This window comes from Sciurus carolinensis, chromosome 1 (assembly GCF_902686445.1).
Source record: "Sciurus carolinensis chromosome 1, mSciCar1.2, whole genome shotgun sequence".
Taxonomy (NCBI): domain Eukaryota; kingdom Metazoa; phylum Chordata; class Mammalia; order Rodentia; family Sciuridae; genus Sciurus; species Sciurus carolinensis.
Window position 1 is genome coordinate 206805525 of NC_062213.1, and position 21612 is coordinate 206827136.

At 59.3% G+C, this 21612-nt stretch overlaps 3 protein-coding genes across 8 annotated transcripts in view; 2 read left to right on the top strand and 1 right to left on the bottom strand.

The window, feature by feature from the left end:
• The window catches only part of Cep104 (centrosomal protein 104), a 32020-nt gene extending 27307 nt beyond the window's left edge, over nucleotides 1-4713 (top strand). Inside the window, exons 20-21 of one of the 2 annotated variants that reach the window (XM_047544222.1) lie at nucleotides 1395-1485; nucleotides 2677-4713. In XM_047544222.1, the coding sequence (XP_047400178.1) occupies nucleotides 1395-1485; nucleotides 2677-2792 (207 nt within the window). In that variant the 3' untranslated portion in view covers nucleotides 2793-4713. The remainder of the gene's footprint in view (nucleotides 1-1394; nucleotides 1486-2676) is intronic. The other variant, XM_047544231.1, reaches the window with a different exon arrangement.
• A 1805-nt stretch (nucleotides 4714-6518) lies between these two features.
• Nucleotides 6519-15015, top strand: Lrrc47 (leucine rich repeat containing 47). Of its 2 annotated transcripts, none has more exons than XM_047544240.1 (7): nucleotides 6519-7166; nucleotides 11022-11492; nucleotides 12160-12276; nucleotides 12981-13096; nucleotides 13840-13942; nucleotides 14116-14205; nucleotides 14309-15015. In XM_047544240.1, exons 1-7 carry the CDS (start codon nucleotides 6552-6554, stop codon nucleotides 14555-14557), a joined length of 1761 nt encoding a protein of 586 aa, XP_047400196.1. In that variant the 5' UTR covers nucleotides 6519-6551; the 3' UTR covers nucleotides 14558-15015. The 2 variants fall into 2 exon arrangements, with proteins under 2 accessions (XP_047400196.1, XP_047400205.1); XM_047544249.1 differs by having other exon boundaries at nucleotides 14292-14464.
• A 3247-nt stretch (nucleotides 15016-18262) lies between these two features.
• Smim1 (small integral membrane protein 1 (Vel blood group)) lies at nucleotides 18263-21389 on the bottom strand. Of its 4 annotated transcripts, none has more exons than XM_047516106.1 (4): nucleotides 20799-21389; nucleotides 20434-20534; nucleotides 18622-18874; nucleotides 18263-18403 (listed from the first exon to the last, which is right to left on the bottom strand). In XM_047516106.1, the coding sequence occupies exons 3-4, from the start codon at nucleotides 18729-18731 to the stop codon at nucleotides 18277-18279; spliced, it is 237 nt and encodes a 78-aa protein (XP_047372062.1). In that variant the 5' UTR covers nucleotides 18732-18874; nucleotides 20434-20534; nucleotides 20799-21389; the 3' UTR covers nucleotides 18263-18276. The 4 variants fall into 4 exon arrangements, with proteins under 4 accessions (XP_047372062.1, XP_047372055.1, XP_047372070.1 ...); XM_047516099.1 differs by having other exon boundaries at nucleotides 18622-18748; nucleotides 20799-21387; XM_047516114.1 differs by having other exon boundaries at nucleotides 18622-18748; nucleotides 20660-20799.
• Nucleotides 21390-21612: the final 223 nt, after the last annotated feature.

Genomic DNA, 21612 nt, shown 5'->3' on the forward strand with positions numbered 1-21612 from the left:
CTCTCTCCAGCCTGAGGAACCCAGGAACCTCTGCATTTTCGTTCTGATGGCTGCCTCACTCACCTGTTCCTGTGGTTCCCATGGTCCCTCCGGGCAATTGTCTGCAGCAGGCAGCTAACGGCCTCCTTCCTCAAGCCTCTTCCCCCAGCGTGTGCTTGGCCTCAGTGCCACCCTTGTGGTTGCAGTGGCCACGAGGCAGCCAGAAGCTACTGCTGCCTTCCACCTGCTGTCCCCGCACCAACTGCCTGTGCTGTGACGTGGCCACACACTCGGTGGCAAGAGCAGGCGATCTTACCACCCTGGCCTCCCCGAGCCAGTCGGGACAGGCTGAGCTGCCTCTCCTTGCTGTTGGCAAGGCTGCAGGCTGAGCTAGGAAGCGCCCGCTTTTCCAGTGGCTGGCAGGAATCTCTTCTTGTGGTCATCCAACCAGGCCCCGTTCTCCTGCCCACTGAGTGCCAGCGCCTCTCCCAGCTCCCAGACCCCCAGCCCTGCCCATGGGTTTGGCATGCAGCCACTCCCTCCAAGCCAGCGGGGGAGGGGTGGGCCAGGTGCCCATGCTGCTGACCAGCCAGGTGAGCATGGGAGGCACCTTCACTTTAGCCGCATGAAGGTCTGTGGGCCTGGAGAGACCAGGGCGAGGTCTAACGGAGTGGGCTGGGGCCGTCACTGCCCTGAGATGGGGTCGAGTGACCAGTGGCCATGTCTTAAGATGGTGGTCATGGGGTGCAGGGAGTAGGTCAGTGGAAGACCACTTTCCTGGCACACACAGACCCTGGATTCCTTCCTCAGCGCCACAAAAATACATATAAAATACATACAGGCACCTTAGCACAGATACTGCAGGGAGCATGAGGAGAGACTGGGACGGCCAGACCTCCTGCAGGGCTGTGTGTGTGACCCAAGAAATGCTGTGCTCTGCACCCCAGCAGCACCCCTCATGGCATCCTGAGGGAGGGAGGCAATCAGGATCCTCTGTGGAGGAAGTTTACGTAAATTTCAAAACCAGGCCCATGTGAACAGCACTTCTTTTCTATTTCCAGGGCCAAGGACCAAACTGAGGGCCTTGCACATGCTAGGCAAGCTCTCTGCCACTGAGCTAAATCCCAGCCCCAAACCGCATTCTCCAGGGGCTTGAGGAGAAGCAAGGATGAGGAGAGTGGAGCCAGCAGGACCCAGGGCTGCCCCGGGAGTGTGCCTGCCGCGCGGGGCTCCTGCAGGGCACTCTGCTTCCACTCCTGACCGCGGGCACTTGCACGCTCTCATGAAGGCCTCCCCTGTGGTAGCACAGGCAGGGCCGGGCACAGGCAGGGCACAGGGACCTTTGCAGCTCGTCAGGGACAGCGAGTCGTCCTGGTGGCCAGGTGGGCATGCTGCTGCCTCCTCTCTCACTGCAGGCATGGAAGGTGCACCTGATGGGCCCAGCTGGCTGCACGAGGAACCTACGCAAGACACACATCCTGCACAAGGCCCAGGCTCCACTCCCAGGTGAGGTTTGTGCCCCACACAGGCCTCAGAGCTCTGTTTTTTGAATTAGCATCCCTGGTTGATGTTCTGGTTCCTTAATGAGCAGCAGGCCGATCATGCAACCAAGCCCCTCTCCACCCACCATGGCTGCTTTTCCCAGAACCCAGAGACACTGCTCCGCAGTGGCCAGGCACTCGTAGGTGACATGCTGCTCCTCGGCACTTTGCACAAGACCACCTAAAGGATTCGGAAACAGAGATAGACGCGTGGAGAGCCACTGTCTGGTGTCTTAGTCGCCAGTTGAGCCCTTTGTTTCTGGGTTTGGATTCCTCATAAGAAACACACCTTTGGTTAGGGAACCGTCCAAGCTGGAGACTCCTGCACACTTACTGCAGGCGTGGCACGTAGGGTAGGTGGTGTGGTGTGCCGGCCCCTGCCGAGGCCCTCCTGTGGCAGAGGTCATCCTTGTCCGGCTCCTAGGGGTGAGCGAATGGAGCCCCAGGCGCTCTGCCAGGAGACTCTCCTCAGCTGCACGGCCACTCTGCTGTGTGCCTGGGGCAGAGCTTTTAGAACGATGGTTGGATGACTGGCCCTGTTCTGCCTCTGGCCCTGGCTGTGTCTGCTCTTCCCCAAGACGGCGCTTTCCTCTCCTGCTGCCAGTGAGCACAGCTCCTCACACTGCACCTGTCTCCATCAGCTTTTTTGCTGCTGTGACCAAAAGAGCTGACAGGAACAATTTTAGAGCAGGAAGTTTATATGGGGCTCAGTTTCAGAGGTCTCAGTCCCTAGATGGCCCACTCTGTTGCTCTGGGCCTGAGGTGAGGCAAAATCCCACGGTGGAGGAAAGCAGCCCAGGACATGACAGCTGGGGAGAGACTGAGCTCAGCTCACCAGGGACAAAGTCCACCCCCCACGACCCCTCCTCCAGCCTCGCCCGACCTGCCCACAGCGCATCCAGTTCTCCATCAAGCAGACTGGTGCCTGATGAGGCAAGGCTGCTGCAGCCCAAGGTTCCACCTCTGCCGTCTCACACCCAGACCTCTGCTCTGAGTGGCCGATGTCCACTGTGCTGGCACCACCAGGCTGGGAGACCCCATCGTCCCAGGCCTCTCAGCTGGTCTGCACAGGGGTTCCTCCTGCCACTCACGCTGCCACCACGGGCATGAACCCCTGTCCTAATGCAGTCCCATGTCTGTGTCTTTTGTGCTGCAGGTAAAAGCCCCACGGGAACCAAGTCAGGCAGCTCAGGAGCAAAGTCTGGAAGCAAGATCCCCACCCCAAAGGGAGGCCTGAGCAAAAGCTCCAGCAGGACACACACGAAGCGGTGACACGCGGGCCTTCCGTGCTCTCTCCACCTGGGACTGGGCACGTCTCCTCAAACTCTTCTGGACCTTCCAGCCCTGTCTGTCCCTGCTGCCCTAGGCCTCTCGTGCCCAGCTCTCAGCAGTCCAAGGGCAACGTCTGTGAATCTGACCAAAGAGCCCCACCGTCAGGCCCCCTGCCCTGCATGCTGAGCTCCGGTCCTGCCTTGTTAGGAGAGGAGCACGCCCCAGAAGCCACTGCTCAGGGAGGACCAGCACAGCAGAGCATCCTCTCCATGCTGCCCGGAAACTCACCTAAACCCAGGGGCCCCGGGAGGGCAGAGGTGGGTACGGACACATGACCATGCCTTTCCTGCAGCCCAGGTCATCACAGGAAAGCAAGGCCCATGTCTGCAGGACTTCTCCCCACTGGCACAGGAAGTAAAGGTCAGGCAGGAAGTCTGGAAAGTAGATCCTGAAAACGGCCCCTTGGGCTCACACCTCGCGCCACACTCCTGGGTGGTGGCCTGCCTGCCGCGGGCCAGTCATGCCTTCACCTGGGCTGCAGCTGCTCCGCACCGGCAGCGTCCTGAAGGAAGAACTGTGGAGGAACTTTCCTTGATGGGCCTGCACTCACCTGGCCACAGGACAGCCCTCTCCAAGCCTCGTTTTGTCTGTGGCATGGAGTACCTTCCACACTGCCGACCTACACGGACGGAAGTCTCCTGCGTGCTCAGGGCCCAGGTCCCCAGCTCTGCATCCATCCTTCCCTGCCACGCTGTAAACGGGACTGCAAGGCACTTGTTTCCAGCAGTTGAAGGGCTGTCTTAGGATGTCTCCTCCACAGCTCCTGCCCACCCCTCCCTGGAGGAGGCCCTGGCTTCCTTCCAGACGCGCGCTGGACCTGCTCTGTACTCACAGCTGCAAGGAGAGGCCCAGGTCCATCTGGAACCGGCCTGGGAAGCCCCAGAACATCCTCGCCTCACTGTGCTCTCTCTGCTTCTAGGTGCCCAGTCCACCTGGTGGCCGGGCTGTGCTTTCTCCTGAGGCCACAAGGCAGGCTTTCAGAATGCCACTTAGGAATGTTTGGACTGAGGAAGTTGGTATGGAACAATTAGAGCATAAGTATTCTTTAACTTGAGCCCGACTCCTGGCTCATCGGTAACCATGAATCACTTCAGCCCGTCTCCAAACCAGCACCTCCGTCAGGGTTGCCCAGGTCCTGAGCGAGAACCAGCCTGCCTGTCAGACAGCGTTCAGGTGTGGGAGAGCACAGACCGTGGGGCACGCGGCGCGGCCGGATGCCCAGGCGTCTGACATGCTCCCCACTCCAGGCAGCCGGGTGGCAGCCTTGGCTCCTAACCCCTGAAGTAGATGAGACGCTTCGTGACCAGGGAAGCATTCTTCTCTCTCTGATCAAAACTTAAGAAATAGATACACGTAACGTTTTCTGCTCTAACTTATTTATAAAAATACTTCATTTTTAGTGATTGACAAACAAAACTGGGCTCCTCCTTTGCTGGTGACATGAGAATCATGTGTTTTGCTGAAATGATCCTGGCAGTGCGTAGTGGCCACTGAAGTTCCAGTTACATGCTGTCCAGGGACCAGGAATAAAGGGAGAAAATATAAACAGAACCACAAGATCCCTCAGCCATTCATAAATAAATATCTAAATTTGGAATACTAGTTAATAACTGAATTTTCATTTATGAATAGGTTCTGGATATTTAATTATATTTATTATTTTATATTTTGAGATTTCTATTAAATAATTTAAAATAATTGTACCTATAAATTTGGCATTAGAATACAAATGTAAATACTTTTAATGAAAATTTGCACAACTTTTTAATGTTTTAACAGTTTTCTATTTGTCTTTATTTCAGGTACCAAAATTATAAAATAAGTAATATATTTTTATTGTTATTTTAGGGATTAAGAGTTAATTCACCTTGAGTATATTAATAAAAAGATCACCCAATGTTTTGTCACTCTTATTTCAAGATTATAATTGAACAGCAATCTGTAAATTACTTTGATGTTAGTAATCACACATGTAGCTCGGCCTGAAATGAGACAGCAGGTTGGAAGCCACAAAGGAGGGAGGCAGTTAAGTCCAGCTGCTGGACCAGCTGTCCAATGGGCTTGTGCTGGAGAAGCTAGAAGACTTCCAGCCACATAGACACTGAATTGTTGACCAGCTGCCTCTGCAGGAGAACCCCAGAATGCCCAGTGTGTCCACTAACTGGGCTCAATGTCCTGTGTGCTCCAGCTGCGCCCAGGGGAGGTCGCACCGCATGGCCCCCGTGTCTTCCGCCTTTTCTACTAACCAACAAGGTTATTGCTCTTCAAACAAGTACAAATGCAGTGTTTTCTCCGTAGTGGTGCAGGGTGGTTCTCAGCTAGTCAGCTTTCATAATTATTCCCATTTTAGAGTTCTGTATATGCAGGTTTGTCCTTTACACAGATGTAGATGAACTTACAACTTAAGGCATCACAGTTTAAATAGCAAATATTGCTTCAAAATGTGGACCTGCCTTTGGCTGAAGGTGTGGGTGCTCTGGAGAGCAGGAGGTGGGAGGGTGTCTGGAAAACTCACGGCTTGCTACCCAAGACAGCTGCCTGGGCTCCCTGGCTCACGCCCACCCGGGGCCTTCACAGTGCTCTGGTTGAATTAGGTCTCCATTTATTGCCTGTTTGCTCTTGGAGGTGAAATTTGTTCTGAAACAAGCCCATCCCCCGACTCTCATGACAGCATTGAGAGCTGGTGCTGTCCCTGTGGTCTCTGCCTGCCCCCACTACTGTCACCTGATCCTGATCAAGGTTCCTGATCCCCAAAGAGCCTTGATGGCCATCAGAATCCTCATTTGGAAAGCTGGAGAGGCCCAGGCTGTGGGAGGAAGGTCAGGCTGGGCTTAGGGACCCTGAGCTGCTGCTGAAGGGATGGGGCAAGTCCCAGAAGTTGTCCCATGAGCCCTTGGCCTGGCCTCATTGCAACCCTTACGGGGCTGAAGGCCAGGGGTGTGGTCCTCAGTGACAGGCCTGGGAGCTGGCTTCCAACGCCCACACTGCACAGCCAGGGTGGCAGGGGCCACCATGGGTGAATCTGAAGTCGCTGCTGCCTCCACACCTCTCCAGATGGGCTCTGGTCTGATCTTGGAGAAGAAGGTTGTGCAGAAAAACTTGGGAGGCTGTCTGGATCTCGAAACGCCTGGGAGCTTCTGACCTACACGGCTGACTGCCTCCGTTTCTGGTCAGAGAGGAGCTGGGGTCCTCCTGGGACCCACACCCTCCAGACACATCCCTCGTGCTGTAATCCCAGAGGATCACACGCTCGAGGGCAGCCTGGACAACTTAAAGAGGTCCTGCCTCAAAACAGAAACCAAACAGGGCTGGGGGTGCAGCTCCAGGGTAGAGTTCCCTGGCTCAGTTCTCGGGGCTTGCCACCCATCGCCTATTACCCATCTATCATCTACCGTCCGTGATCCGCCACCTATCGCTCCGTCTCGCTAGGATATACTCAGGCGCTAACTCCATCCCGTATTGTAATTACGACAGGGTGTCGCTGGCTAGGCACCGGAGTCCGCCTGCGGCCCGCGGCTCTCCGGGGCTCAGGCTAGCGGTCTCTGCAACGCGGAGGCCCGCTCACGCCCCACAGGCCCTCGCGCGCCGCGGCCCTCTAGCCGTCGGACGAGCTTCTCTATAGCCTCTTCCGGCGCTGGCCGGAAGTGGCGCGTCCGTTCCCCGGAAGCCCTGGCGCGCGCGGCGGCAGGCGGCGGCGCGATGGCGGCGGCTGCGGTGTCCGAACCCTGGCCGGAGCTGGAGGTTGCGGAGCGCGAGCGGCGGCGCGAGCTGCTGCTGACCGGCCCGGGGCTGGAGGAACGGGTGCGGGCGGCGGGCGGGCGACTGCCGCCGCGGCTCTTCACGCTGCCGCTGCTACACTACCTGGAGGTGAGCGGCTGTGGCAGCCTGCGCGCGCCGGGGCCGGGCCTGGCGCAGGGCCTGCCGCAGCTGCACAGCCTCGTGCTGCGGCGCAACGCGCTGGGGCCGGGCCTGAGCCCGGAGCTGGGCCCGCTGCCTGCACTGCGCGTGCTCGACCTGTCCGGCAACGCGCTGGAGTCGCTGCCGCCGGGCCAGGGCTTGGGCCCTGCGGAGCCGCCCGGCCTGCCGCAGCTGCAAAGCCTCAACCTCAGCGGCAACCGGCTGCGCGAGCTGCCCGCCGACCTGGCGCGTTGCGCCCCGCGCCTGCAGAGCCTCAACCTCACCGGCAACTGCCTGGACGCCTTCCCCGCCGCGCTCTTCCGCCCCGGCGCGCTGCCCCTGCTCAGCGAGCTGGCGGCTGCGGACAACTGTCTAAGAGAGCTCAGCCCCGACATCGCGCACCTGGCCTCGCTCAAGGTCAGCGGGGCCGCGGGGCGGGAGGGAGCCGCGGTCCTCCCGCGCAGCTAGGGCGCTGCTGCTGGGCGTCCCCAGAGGCCGCCGCGCGCTCAGGGGTCTCCGAACTTCCGTTGGCTTGCGAGTGTGGGCAAACTTGGTTCTCCCTCTGAACAGAAGCAGGTCAAGAGCAGGGACCCGTGTCTAAGATTTTAGTATTTGTGAACCTAGTGAGCCTCAAAGTGGGGGATATCCAGACAAGGCACAAACATCCGAGAGAACTGCAGTTTGCATCATGTTGCACATGGTGTCTCACAGGTCCCCCAGCAACATCCTTCTGAGGTTGTGGTGGCTGTTCAGGTTTCTCAGAAAGCCCAAGAACTTGCCTGAAGCAGACAGTTCTGTGTAGCTCCCCAGACCCCAGCATACTGCTTGGTCCACAACCAGCGCCTGTTAAATGTGTTGAGCGCCACAGGCGTTCAGAGCCACAACTGACTCCATTCTGGGGTTCTTTCTGCATTTTCCCTTTTCATTGGTCCTGAGCAAGGCAACCCTGCATTTCTTCTTCCTCCTGCTCATCCTTGAGTTTGCTGGACATGGCAGCCCTTTTGCAGATATGCCTATGTCTCTGTAGATTTATCTGCGTGCAGTGGACGGTGAAGAGAAACAGGCTCTTTGCAGAACCGCGTGGTCTTGCGGGCTTTCCTGAAAAGAGGCTGTGAGTGTGTCTCCCTGAGGTGTCTTTTTCCTCTGGAGCTATTGGTGTCCCTCTGCTGCTGAGCTGTGATGCTCGATACTTGCACTGTCGCTGTACCATGGGGGCTGAGAGGCCCTGTGTGGCTCCTAGGAGGCTGTGGAGCCAGGTGTGCCTCTCGATGCCTGAGGCTGTCGGGTGCAGTCAGTGACAGCTGTGACAGTCACCAGGGCCTGCCTGTGACTGTGTTCAGCTGGCTGAAGCCTGGGCCTTACGGCTGAGAGCAGAACTAGCATTGTGCCAGAAGAAAAGCCAGGCCCAGCTCATGGGGAGGCATCCCACAAGGACAGGACACCAGGAGACCTGCTTGATGAGGGACCAGAGTGATGGCACAGAGGCTGCTACTTGTCCACCCCTCTCCTGAATAGGGGAAGGTGCAAGTGCCTCCGCACAGTCCTCACTTAGGGCCCATGCCTGGGGCCAGGCAGCAGGAGGCCCTGCCTCTCTTCCCAGCCCAGCTGCTGAGATGAGGCAGCTGTGGAGCTGGCTGACCTCTGCTGGCTTTTACCTCCTTAGGTAGCTGCCTGCGGTGGGCCTGGCCTCCTCACCCTGGCCTTGGACCCATTGAGCTCAATTTCCTGGGGAAGACCCGAGAGAACCTGGAGTGACCTTCTTCGTCTTCTTCCCAGGATCCTGTGACCCGGGGGGTTCAGTTCCATAGTCATGGAATGAGGCATTTCCTTTCCTCTGCCTACTTCTGAAGTGGCTGCCACCCAGGCCCATGGTGCCGCCAGCTGGAACTGCTGAAGCAGGCAGGGCAGCCCTGAGCAGCAGAGGCCTCCCTGGGGAATCTCTCCTGCCCAGGATGGTTCTCTGTAGCTCACACAGGGACTCCCCGCTCAGTTCGGTACAGAGAAGTTCAACTTTGGGATTGAAGTAAACAAGTCCCTCCCAGTTTTCTCAGTGGCTGGACTCGCTTGGGGCCTGGCAAGTGCTGGTTCCTTCCCTCAGCCACCTAGTTGGGGTCCCTTCCTCAGTAGTGTGACCCAGACACAGAGGCCCATGGTGTGGCTGTCTGGGGCCAGCCTCTGTTCTGCCGGAGGAGCCAGTGCTGGGCGTCAGGCATCTAGAGCCCTGTGCTGCACACAGCCTCCGACTGTCTGCATTGTCCTTCAGGCGGGTCCAGAGGCCCCTGCTTCCCAGTGGTGCCCACTCTTGAAGCCTGTGGCTTCGTTGCCTCCATGGTGAGCCTTCTTGGTGCCCAGGGCTGGGTCAGGTGTAGTTTGGGAGTGGGACCAGTCGTGCCCTCCTCAGCAGCCCTAGTGACTGACTAGGGCTCTTCAGCATCCGGGCCTCTGCCCCCAGGACCCCAGGCTGCTGTCTCCCTCTCGCTCTCCTTCTCCCTTCATAGGGCCTCCAGGTAGATCCTGGGTTGCCATTCAGCCCCTGCTTCCTGCTCAGACGTGCTGTGGTGTGGTGTGCAGTGGTGGTTGTCTGGAAGATTCCAGTTCCTGAGGAACCCTCAGGGACCCAGCCTGACCACAGCCCCATTGCCTTCTGCTTGGCTTGCGTTTCTCATCGGCTGCTAAGTAACTTGCTTTCCATCAGTGGAAAGGGAAGCATTCCCATTCAGCTGGGGTTTCTTGGCATGATGAGGTTTTACCCTAGTGGAGTTCTCTGGTGCTTCCACCAAAGCCCCTTTGAACAGCAGAAGCCTCCATGGCTAGCATGTGCCTGGCAGGATGGTTACCGACTGCTGCAAGCTGACCTGCAAACACCACCCCTTGCCAATGTGCACAGACTCCTGGACTGACCCCGTCCTGCTGAGGACTAGCCCCAGCTGCTCGTTCTGGAGTGAGGAGGGCGGGGGCTGCGAGCTCTAGAACCCTGGCTAAGAACCAGTGCCTGCTTCTTGGGGGTCCTGCTTCCAGTGGAAATGATTGCCAGGGTGGGTGCCCCACCCAGGCCTGCCAGCAGAGAGGAAGAGGCCTGTGTGCACAAGGTGCAGGTCAGGTGCTTAATCTAGGTGTTCCGTACTGGAGGGGAGAGCGCCACACCCCTGTGGGCTGCCGCCAGAACAGGTAACCGTACACTGCACAGGTCTCTTGGGGGCCACATGGAGAAGGCATATGTGAAACTCCAGTGGGTTTGCGTTTAGACAAAGAAGACCTCATTACGTCTGTGCAGAGGTTCCAAAACCTTAAAGAATTCGAAATCCTAAACACTTCTAGTTCCATATACTTGGGACAAGGACCACCTCACCTGCAGTGACAGTTTCATTAAGTGGGCTAACCCACTTCAGTGACTGTTCTGTGGCCCCCGGTTGGGGCCTTGGTGGCACACCAGTCCCCCCAGGGTTCATCGTGTGTCAAGGCTCAGATCCTAGCATCTGTGAGCAAACAAGGCTTCCCACCAGCCCTGGAGGAAACTGAAGGACATGCTGGTCGTGGTGCCCAGGGCCACTGCTGGGCCAGGGTGCCTGTCAGGAGGAAGCACAGGGCAGGGTGGGTCTCTTCACCACCTGCCGCAGGGGAGAAGGGAGGCTCATTCCACACGCACGTCCTCCTGTGCCCCCAACCAGCACCATGGAGGAGCCACGAAGGTGGGAGGTGCCACGTGCTCCTTCAGGGTGTCAGTGAGGTGACAGGTGCAATGGCCTCCACACCTTTCCTGGGTCCTCCACAGCATCAGTCCTCCTCCCACAGGAGGCAGGGAGTGGTGGTGACAGGGAGCCACCCTGCGAGGGAGAGCAAGGCAGTCAGGTTTCATGACTTTCACTGTTGCCCAATTAAAAAAAAAAAAAAAAAATAGCACCATGCAGGGGAAAGTTTCCTGTGGGAAGAATTACTGATTTGTTCCTGGGGCCAGTTTGCATCCCCATTCAAATGCCCTCTTCCTGTTTCCTTTTCCTCCCACCTAAGGGTAGAGCCTAGACCTCTGTGCAGTTTTCATAACCTTAATGAAGCAGGGTTCTCAGAGGTGCCATCCTTGCCAGCCGCTCCCTGCTAGGGAAGTGCCTTGGATTGGTGGCATCCTTGTAGGGTGCAGGGGTTGGGTGGTCATTGCCAAGGGGTAGCTCAGCAGGAAGGTGGGTGGTTAACCCAGCTAGCCAGGTGCCTGTCCTGAGAGCTGCTGCGCAGGCTTCTCTCCAGCTCTGCTGACCTGCTCTGCCTCGCTCTCCGCAGACCCTGGACCTCTCCAACAACCAGCTGAGCGAGATTCCTGCTGAGCTGGCCGACTGCCCCAAGCTCAAGGAGGTCAACTTCCGAGGGAACAAGCTTCGAGACAAACGCCTAGAGAAGATGGTCACCGGCTGCCAGACCAAGTCCATCCTGGAGTACCTGCGTGTCGGCGGCCGGGGCTGCGGCCGGGGCAGTGGCCGGGGCAAGGGCAGGGCAGAGGTCACTGAGAAGGAGGACAGCGGGAAGAAGAGGAGAGAGCGGAAGCAGAGGCGGGAGAGCGGCGAGGGGGAGGAGGAGGCAGCAGATGCAGCCAGGCTGCTGCTTAGGGTCCTGCACGTCTCTGAAAACCCCTCGCCCCTGACGGTCAGAGTCAGCCCCGAGGTCAGGGACGTGCGGCCATACATCGTGGGGGCAGTCGTGCGGGGCATGGACCTGCGGCCTGGAAACGCACTCAAGCGCTTCCTCACCTCCCAGGTGGGGCACAGGCTCATGGTGGGGGTGGGGGCATGGGGCAGGAGGGTGGCTCCCCTCTGCCCGCCTCCCGACACAGCCTTACAGTTCCTTTACTCTGTGCTGGAGGCAGCGGGCTTTCTGACTCCATGGTGCCTCGCGTGTTAGGTTCGTGTAGGGGAGTGCTGAAGTCCACAGCACACTCTCACGTGAGCCATTCGGGGCCGGTGGCCAACTTCCTGGGTTGGTGTTTTGCTGTGAGTCTGCCCAGCCTTTAAAATGAAGAGCCCATCCTTGCCTGCAGGCCAGCCTCCAGGAACACCCAGTGCAGGCCAATGGGAGGGCCCCTGACTGGCCCAGAACCTGCCCAGCTGCACCAGGGGAGGGGGCGGGGGGGGCAGGCCGGGACTGGATCAGCCTCACCCAGGGAAACCTGCTGGGCGGTAGTTGTTCAGTATGCTTTCGGTTTTTCAGCCACAAATTATAGTTCAAGGTGGCTTCCTCAAAATCTCAGGTACATGTTCTAGAATTAGAGAAAGAGCGGCCACTGTAAGTAGATAAATTGGCTTTGCTGGACTTGCTCCCCAGAGGAATGTTTGGAGGCTGAGGCACAGATAGGCGTAGGGGGCGTGTGTGTGGACACTGCAGCTCCAGAGACCCACTGAGGCCTCCAGTCTCTCCTGTGTTGCAGACCAGACTCCACGAAGAACTCTGTGGGAAGAGGACGGCAGCCACCATTGCCACCCATGACCTGCGTGCCCTGCGGGGACCCTTGCTGTATGCTGCCCGGCCGCCCCAGGACCTCAAGGTGCCTTGTGCCGCCCGCTCGGTCTGCATCTGCAGGCTCCCCTGGTGTCCTTCCACCTGACAGCGCAATGGCTTGATGCCGGCATTCCAAAGTAGCCAGCAGCGCTCCCGGCAAACGGGGAGCAGAGTGAGGAGCGCCGCTGCTTCCGCCACTCCCGGGAGCAGCCGCACAGCGGTCCAGACACACCTCAGGGGCCAGGGTCTAAAAGGTCTTAATTTCTTCATTTTACCTTCATTTCTTCAAATGTTTTGGTTCACATCTCAACTGCAAAGTGCCACCTTGGGCCAACTTCAGTGTGAGTTGTCCCGTCAGGTGCTGCACCTATGTCCCCAGCAGGTAGAGGCCTCCTGCCCAGACTGCGAGTCTGACCTCACCCACTCTGGCTAGAGAGCGTCAGCTCTCCGTTGGCCTTCTGAGGCCCTGCGTACGTGGAAACGGCTGTGCTATTGCTGGGTTCAAGGAGAAGCTCAGCTTCAGAGGAACTGAGTGTTGGGCACTCAGGCCCCAGAGGGGTGGATGGAGAGGCACCCTGCACGCAGGTCCTCACAGTGACCACACAGGGCGTTGCGGGCAGGCTCCAACCTGGTCAGCGTGATTTCTACTCTGGCTGCCCGCCTGTCTGGAGGTCATCAGGATGGAGAAGGACTGCTGATGCATATCTGCCGTGGGCCATGGCCTAGCCTCGTCTGCGCTTCTCCCGACAGATTGTCCCCCTGGGGCGGAAAGAAGCCAAGGCCAAGGAGCTGGTGCGGCAGCTACAGCTGGAGGCCGAGGAGCAGCGGAAGCAGAAGAAGAGGCAGAGTGTCTCCGGGCTGCACAGGTGGGTCCACCAGTACCCCGCGGGTACTGCGATCCTCCGCTGGGCTAGCTTGTTCCCCAGCAAGCTCCTGAAGCTGCAGAACTGGAAACTTCTCAGAGGTGTAGAACAGAGGGAAGAAAGAAATCTCCCCAAACTTCCTTCAAAAGAAAATGCTAAACCAGTCTCATCTGTGTGGACCCAGGCCCCATGTGGGGAAGTGGAGCATGCTCCAGAGGGAGCCGGCAGGGGCTGGCTGCGGAGGTTTGTGCCCTTTCACAGAAGCAAGTGGCCCTGGGGACCAGAGAGGATGTAAGCTGCCAGTCAGACCAGCGGCTCTCCAGCTCGGGCGCCACTGGGGGTTGCAGGGGTTGTTGGCAAGCACAGGTGTGGTGTTGGTTGCAGCCGCCTGGGAGTTACTTCTGTGTGAGCTCATCATCGGAAGCAAGCTGAACTTGTGCCTTGGTGTTGCACTTGGTGTGTCTAAATGACTTTTCCATTTGTCCAATTTAGCCTTTTTGCTTTTTCCGGTGGTTCTTGGAATTGAAGCCAGGGCTTCGCTTATGCTAGGCGGAACCTGCACCTGACACTCCCAGTCCTTTCTATTTTGTTTTGAGACAGGGCCTCACTCAGTTTCCCAACCTGGCCTCTCAACTTGCTATCCTTCTGCCTCAGCCTCCCAAGTTGCTAGGATTAGGCCATGTGGTCAGCTTCGCTTCTAGGTGCGTTTTAACCACCTGCCTGTAATATGTCTTCCTTCCATGCAGGTATCTTCACTTACTGGATGGGAAGGAAAGTTACCCTTGTCTCATGGACGCAGACGGAGATGTGATTTCTTTCCCACCGATAACAAACAGTGAGAAGACCAAGGTAGGACGGTGGCCCAGAACGCAGGGTGTCTTCCAGGCCACTCCTGCGCACGGTAGAGCTGCAGACCACCAGGTTGCTCCGCCTTACAGCCCTCTCCTCAGAGTGCACGTGTGGCAGTGGCTGACATCTGCTCTTGTAACTTTATTCTTTTCTGGAATCTGACCTCTTTTAAGATTAAGAAGACAACCAGTGATCTGTTCTTGGAAGTAACCAGTGCCACTAGTCTGCAGATCTGCAAAGATGTCATGGACACCCTCATACTGGTGAGTGAGCCCTGCCCCACCTTGGGAGGGCGTAATTTCCCATCTTTGCAGGACAGCCTGGGTCACCTCATCACTTGGTTAGAAAGATCTTTTACATTTGCAGAAAATGGCAGAAATGAACAAACACACTTTAGAAAATAAAGAGGAAGGATCGTTCTCCGATACGGACAGTGATGCAGTTTCTGGACAACTTTCCGATCCTCAAGTGAACCCTGGTGCTGGGAAGGATGGACAGTGCCCCCTCGTGGTGGAGCAGGTCCGCGTGCTGGACCTGGAGGGGAGCTTGAAGGTGGTGTACCCGTCCAAGGCCGACCTGGCCACAGCTCCTCCCCATGTCACAGTCCTTCGCTGACAGACCCGGTGGGCTCAGGCAGCAGGCCACCCGTCACATGCGCCTGTTGGTGGCTTTGCGAGGTCTGTGAGTGCTGAGTTGTTCAGTGTGTCCCCACCGCTGCGTTGTTAGGTGCGCATCTTTGTTCGCTGTGCCCGGTGATTCTGCTGTGAGTGATGGCTGTGTTGTTTTCGCAACACTAAACTGATGTTACTGTTCTTCGTGGAGTTATTCAAATACCAGAAGTAGCTATTCAACATGTTCTGAATCGCACAGGCCCACAACAGACCTGGGAGTGGTTTGGGTGTGCCCAAGTCAGTTGGACAGCTGATCAACATGCATCTTCCTGAACTGCAGATATTTTTCTATAATGTAGTCTTTCTAAGTCCTTATGTGCCAGTAGCCAGAACATCATGTTTTTCAGCTTATAATGATCTTAATCTTTTTATTTTAAAAAAAAAAAAAAAAAAGTTTTTTAAACACAAGTTAAAACAGTTTGTTTCTTCAGTGTGCTGCTGTTGGGGCACTTGACAGGTGTGAGATGTTCCAGACCTTCCAGATCCGCAGCCCCAGGTCAGCCTCGCAGGGCTGGGAAAGGGAGGGTGGGGACGCACGGTGGCTGGTTGTCACTGTGCGGAGCACCAGGGACAGCTGTTTATACCCAGTTCCAGATGCAGGAGTGGGTTTAGATGGGCTGTCAGTGGTCATCAGTCTGCCGAAGGGATATGGGTAGTGACTAGAGAAGGCATCAGGTTTTTGAACCAAAAATTAGAAAGTGCTAGTGCCAGATTTTTGGTTTCCAGTGTTGAATGCTGAGAAGTGTCCCGTGGTGAAGGCTGTCTGGGTTGTGTGACCAGCACACATGCACCCTCCCTGGAGCCAGAGCACTTGTCCCAGGGGGTCCTGTGACCTAACTGCCCTCAGTTCTGGCTGAAGAAGAGCACCTGTCACACCCGCATTTTATTTATGATTTTTCTTTTGGTGGCCTTTGACCTAAGGGACAGGTTTTTTTTTTTTTTTTCTCATGTAGAAGACTGGCGATTTGAGGGGTATTTGCAGGAAGCCCAAGGTCTCTCCAGATGGGTGTACTAACAGCTGGGTGGTTCTGGAACTTCAGAGGCATGGGCTGGCTGCCTTGTAGCTCCAGCCCAGCTGACCCAGTGGCCAGGCTGGTCTACAGTGGGTTTGCAGACCACAGCTTTCCCTTCTGGTTTGTTCTCCCAAAACCTGCACCCTGTCTGCGTGTGTCAGCAGCCCTGCGTGTGGTTTTGTGACTTGCGTCAGATGACTGAGGCTGCTGGTGCTGTGTCTGGCAAGGTTCTGTCCTGACGGGAGGCCCAGGAGGGCTGCCCAGCCAGGACCTGCTCAGGCTCCAGGCGGGCCATGAGCAGTGGCTGTGGCAGAGGACCACCCTCTCTGGCTCAGTCCAGGACCGAGCTGCCTCGGCTCCCCAGGCTGCGACGGATGCAGCCCGAGCACTGAGGTGTGGGAGTGTTCGTAGCAGGAAGCCTCGTTGATGCTAGCTTGGCCTGGCCACCTCTAATACAACGTCTCCTGAGAAGTGCCTCCGCTCCTCGCTGTGATCGTCTCCTGCTGCTTCCAGAGGCCATTTGTGGAGGTGCCAGAAACCCACACTAGCCTACAGTGGCTCACACATAGGGAAGGCGGAACCGGGCCTGCGCAGTCCCTGCTGGCTGCCCCCACCAGGGCTCACCCAGCAGAGCCTCTTGTTCCCGAGTCCTCTCCAGGAGAGGCAGGGTGGCTGCTCAGCGGCATCCTGTCCATCTTCTCCCAACCCTCCTAGAGTGGTAAAGCCCCAGAGCTCAAGTACATGACCATGAGGGTCATGGGGCTGGAGCCTGGGTCACTGTGGAGGTGGCCAGCGAGGCTGCATGCTGCCCCAGTGAGCACCCTCAGGACTGCCTACAGCTCCCCACAGGGGTGCGGGCTAGAGTCTCTAGGCTGTGTCAGAGGGCTGCCAGAGGGTCGGCCAGGGCCACCTGACTGGCTTTGGAGTGCAGGACATGGCTGACCATTTGGGGCAGACCCCAGTGGGAGTGCTGGGCCCGCTGGAGAAGCTCCCAGGTGGCTCCCTTCCTTTGGTTCCCAGCTGGTCCCCTTGTGCATGGAAGGCACCTGCCTGTAGGCTGTCCCTCCTGGCCCATCTGCACACCTGCTCCTGCCCCAGGGCTGCCAAACTGGGGTGCCCCACTCCTGATCAGGGCCATGCGAACCTCAGCCCGCCCCCAGACCTGTGGGGCAGAGTACTGACCCATCAGTCTCTGCCACCTCCCCATAGACCGCCACAGCAGTGCCCATCCTGCAGGGACTCCAGCTGGCTGTCTCCTCCCCAGTGTGCAGCCAGGCAAGAGTGGGTAGGGCTGGGGTTCTCTTGGAGCCGAGGTCCAGGGCCACTGGAGTGGACTCTACCTGACCTGCTACAGGCTCCACTAGGAGGGTCACTGCCTGGACAGGCATATAAAACAGCCTCACCACTCCTCAGGGCATGGAAGAGCCAGGAAGCCAGCTCTGCCTGTCCTCCCCAAGGTTGGGTCTCCCTCCTGCCCAGCTTGGCCAGGCCCCTCTGGCTTTAGGATGCGGTGAGACCCTGGCAGGGAGGGGCTCCCACCCTGGAAGTGGGCAGGGCCGCAGCCTTCTGATACCCTGACCATGAGGACAGTAGCTGCCCCATCTCCCGTTCTCAGCCCAGGGAAGGGGCAGGCAGCACTCTTGGTGGGACACACTGGCAGAGCTTGTGAGCCAGGAAGCAGGAAGAGGCACCAGAACAAGGACTAAAGCCCTCGCAGTGGCTGCAGCAGCCATCAGGTGAGGAGGGACAGGACCAGCCCTGCCCTGGGCTTAGGCCTACCCTGTCCCTGCAAGAGGGCTCAGTCAGGAGGGGGCACATTCCAAGGCCAAGAGCCAAACAGGAGGGCAGCCAAGAAGGTGCAGGAAGAGAAGCAGGCCCTCCACACAGGCCTGGCCACTAGTCATGCCTGACAGGTGACCAGGGTGGCATCAAGAGGGCTGCCGTCCACCGTTGATCCAACAGACCTGTGGTGATTCCTCTGCACAGGCTGCCGGCCAGCACAGCACTGGAGGCAGGCAGGCCCTGCTGGCGTGGGGGCACACCCACCCCATCCTCCTGCAGTGCCCTGTGAGACGAGTGGCCAGCAAGGACCACGTCCACTTTGCCGAGGGTCCCTCCCCACTCTGCACAGGGTCTCCATCCCCGAGGAGAGGTGCGCAGGCGGCCAGTCCTTGTCGGGGCCCTTCCTGCAAACCAGGAGCAGAAAGGCCCAGAGCGCAGCACCCTGCATCTCTACTTAGGCCCAGGGAGCCCCCACCCTAGGGCTGGCAGCAGGGTGGTCTGTAGAAAGCACCCTCACCCTGGCCTTGACAAGGGAAGCCCGAGCCAGGGAGGGCGGCTGCCCGGTGTGCCCAGGGGACCCTGGGGACCTTGGGCTGTAGGACGGGGCCACAGAACCCAGACTGGAAGTGTCCTGCACCCAAGGCAGGGCTCAGGTCTCCCTGGGGGCTGCCTGTGAGGACTTGGGATGTGGGGCCTGTGCCTCCTTATCCATTTGCCTGGGCCCTCTTGTGAGGCATGTGGCAACCATGCACACTAGTGTCTTCACGTGCCAGGGTGCTTATGGCCTAGCTGTGTCCATGGAGAGGGCTCTGTCCCTCCAAGCCCAGGATCCCAGCACTGGTCAGCCCGACTGTGAGGTGGGCAGCGTTTATTTGCACTTGTGCACATAGTAGCCCGTGACGTAGCCCAGGATGAAGATGACCCAGAAGAGGGCCACTCCGCCCAGCACCTTCATGGCCTTCCCCAGCTTGCCCGTGCACAGCTTCCGGGCGATCCTAGGGCGAGAACCACTGGGAAGTGAGCCCAGGCCGGGGCCAGGGAGGGGCTCCTAGGCGGGCTGGGGGAGTCGGGAGGGCCCGGCTGAAGGCAGGCCTGGTGCTGCACTACAGGGGGAGGTGGCCCATCACCGCAGGGCCCACCCAAGGGAAGGCCCAGGGCTGTGTGCGCGTTGCTGGGCGGGCAGAGGGCTGGCCCTCCTCCCAGGGCCTCTCACCTCCTGCTGCAGGAGGCCTCCTCTGTGCTGGACACAGCAGCCATGCTGACCTCGTCCCTGCTGCTGTCATCCCACTTGCTGTAATGGACGCTGCTCTCCGGGGGCTGCATGCTGTGGCACCTAGGGGCTGGGGACCAGGCTCCTTCACAGGCCAGCGGCCAGAGGCAGGCGGCAGGGCTCTGATGTCACCCAGAAGCACAGCCCCATGGAGGGCAGTGGCCAGGCTCGTCTGGGGCTGCGGTTAGGGGAGGGTCTTCCCACAGGGAGGAGGGACACTAAGACGGCTGTCCCACCTGACATTGCCAGGGTAGTTAAGTAACTTGCCCAGCGTCACATGGGGGAGGGCGAGGCCGAGCGTGAATTCCAACCCCGGAGGCTGAGAGGCGCCCAGCCCTGCCCTCAGGAATGTGGGCCCCAGTTCCACTGAACGGCCCCTGGGGCCCTGGGCCTGGCCTCCAGAGTGCATTTATCAGGGAGACCAGCACAGCTGCTGCGGCCCTCAGGGATGAGCACAGGCCAGCTGCTGTGGCCGTAGCTCCTCCCAGCTCCAGATAAGGCTGCTCAGGGGGCGGCTGGTACAGCCAGGCCCTGGGGGGGCCTCCGGCCCAGGCGGGAAGCAGCTGTGTCCTCGCCCCTCCCCCACTCTGCCGGGCTGGGGGCCCAGGGGCCCTGGCAGGTGTGAGGGTGGTGGGCGGCCGGTGCTGCAGCGGGCCGCAGGACTGCGCTCACGCACTTAGCACCGGCCCTGGGGCACCAAAAGCAGGAAGGTGGACTGGGCCTGAAGTGGAGGGCCACACAGTGACATGGCTGCCGCAGACCCTGCTGGGCACTTCACTGAGCGCCCCATTTGGCCTCTGGTGGCTTGGACCTCCTGTTCACCTAAGGGGGCACACTGGCAACCCGGGTGCACAGCACCATGGGCTCCCGGCAGTGGGAACGCTGTGTTCTCTGGACTGCCCTGCTGCGTCCTTAGGCTGCTGACCCGTAAGGAGTCAACCCGAGCCTCAGGACACAAGGCCTCCAGTACCTTCCCAGCAGGGAGGAGGCAGAGAGCATCTCAAAGCCACCAAGCCTTCAGGTGGGAACTCTTGCTGGGGCCCAGATGTCACCAGAGTGCCAGTTCTGCTTTCTGAGATGTGTTAGGTGCAGGGAGGGGCCATGGGCCAGTGCTCATTCCCTAGTCCTAATGGGTAGAATCAGTCTTGTTTCAGGCAGCCATGTCCTGGCTCCAGAGGTCACAACCACCACTGGGCTAATAAGTTTAACCGCCCAGGTCACCAGGGGCAGGCAAAGTGCTAATTGCACCAGGGGGGTGGTGGAGCTTTTGCTTTTGTGAAATTAACAGCAGCCATCTCCTTCCTGCCTTGATGTGATGGCTGGAGCTGCAGCAGCCACCCTGCAACACTAGCAGGGAAAGTGCTACCTCCATGCCCACACCATCTGCCCACTGGGGCGTCTCTGGGTGCCAGAGGAGTGTGCACACACCCCCAACCATCTGGGGTAGTATTCCAGCCTGGGATAGTAGGATCCTGTTATTTGTTGACCGATGCAGGACATGTGGCTCCCAGGTCATCCAGGCTGGGCACAGCAACCAGCTGCCAGTAGGTGGGGTTCTGGAGGGCTTCCCTCCTTCAGTGGCTGCCCCAACAGTCACAGGTGTAGCTGGAGAAGCCTATCAGGGACCTCTTTCAAACTCTGGGACCTCAGGGGTCCGGCTTCAGAAGGGGGTGTGAGCACAGGAAGTCCTCTACGCAGCGGCTCCGAAAGTAGACGGGTTCCCCCAAAGCACCTCCTAAGACCCTCCACACTTACAAAGGGCGAGTCTTGGTGGGGCTGAAGCCTCTAGGGTGCAGAGAGCTGGTCAGGGCCTGGCCAGTGGTTCCCACCTCTGGGTGCGAGTTGATGCGTCCACCCTTAAAGAAAGAAAGTGAAGATAAGAGGGACCCTGAAGGTGTCCCCAAGAGCCACCAGGAGCTGGGCAGGGGTTGGGGCCTGGCAGACCGCCCGCTGTTAGGCCCGGTTGGTCCGGGACACCCACGGCGATCCTCAGGCCAGGGAGGCCGCGGTCTCGGAGGTCTCGGAGGTCTCGGAGGTCTCGGAGGGCGGGGGGCACGCAGTCGGGCATGCCTCCTCCCTCGGCAGCACAGGGGTCTGCAATTTAAGTCCCCGCGTCTCACCTGCAGCGCCACGCCTGGGCAGCTGCGCGCGGCGGACGCGTCTCGGGCCGGGGTGGGGCGGAGCCTGGGCGGACCGGGGCGGAGCCTGGGCGGACTGGGGCGGAGCCTGGGGAGGGGCGGGAGCCCAGGCTGGCCCTGGTCCGGCGGGGCGAGGGGCGCGCGGAGCCCCGGCCCAGGGTCCCGCGACACCGCCGCCCGGAGATGCGGGCTGCCGGCGGGGGTCAGCAGAGGCGCCCGGTCCTCCCCCGGCCCTCTGCTTGGAGCGCGGCGTCGCGGCTGCCTCCCGAGACCTAGGCGCCGAGCCGCCGCTCATCCTGCGCTGGGGCCCCAGGCCGGACGGCGGCGCCTCCTCACGACCCGCGCTCCGTGCCGGTTGCTGCGGGGCGACGGGATGCGTGGACAGGTGTGGGTGGAGAGAAGCGAGTGGATTCCTTCCTTCAGCACGTGCGCAGGAGCCCCGAGCCCCCTACGTCAGAGTGTCGTGGCCGCAGACGGCCAGCAGCAGAGGGATGGGAGGAGTGCCAAAGCGCCCCTGCCGGGCAAAGAAGTGGCCCCGACGTCTGCCCTGGAGACGGCAGGCCCTTGCGGACTGAGCGGGGTGTGGCGGCCGAGGGAGGTGTCAGCTGCGGGCCGGAGGCCCCCGGTGTCCCGCCTCCTTCAACCTGGGACTTCCCAGTGGACCTCCCTTAGTGTGAGCCTCCCCAGGAAGAACCGAGGGGTGCTGGTGCGCTGCCCCCCCCGCCCCCCGTGAGTGACTTTAGGAATGGGGCGTGGACGTGTGGCTCCGGGTGGAGGAGACTCCGCCCACTTGCTG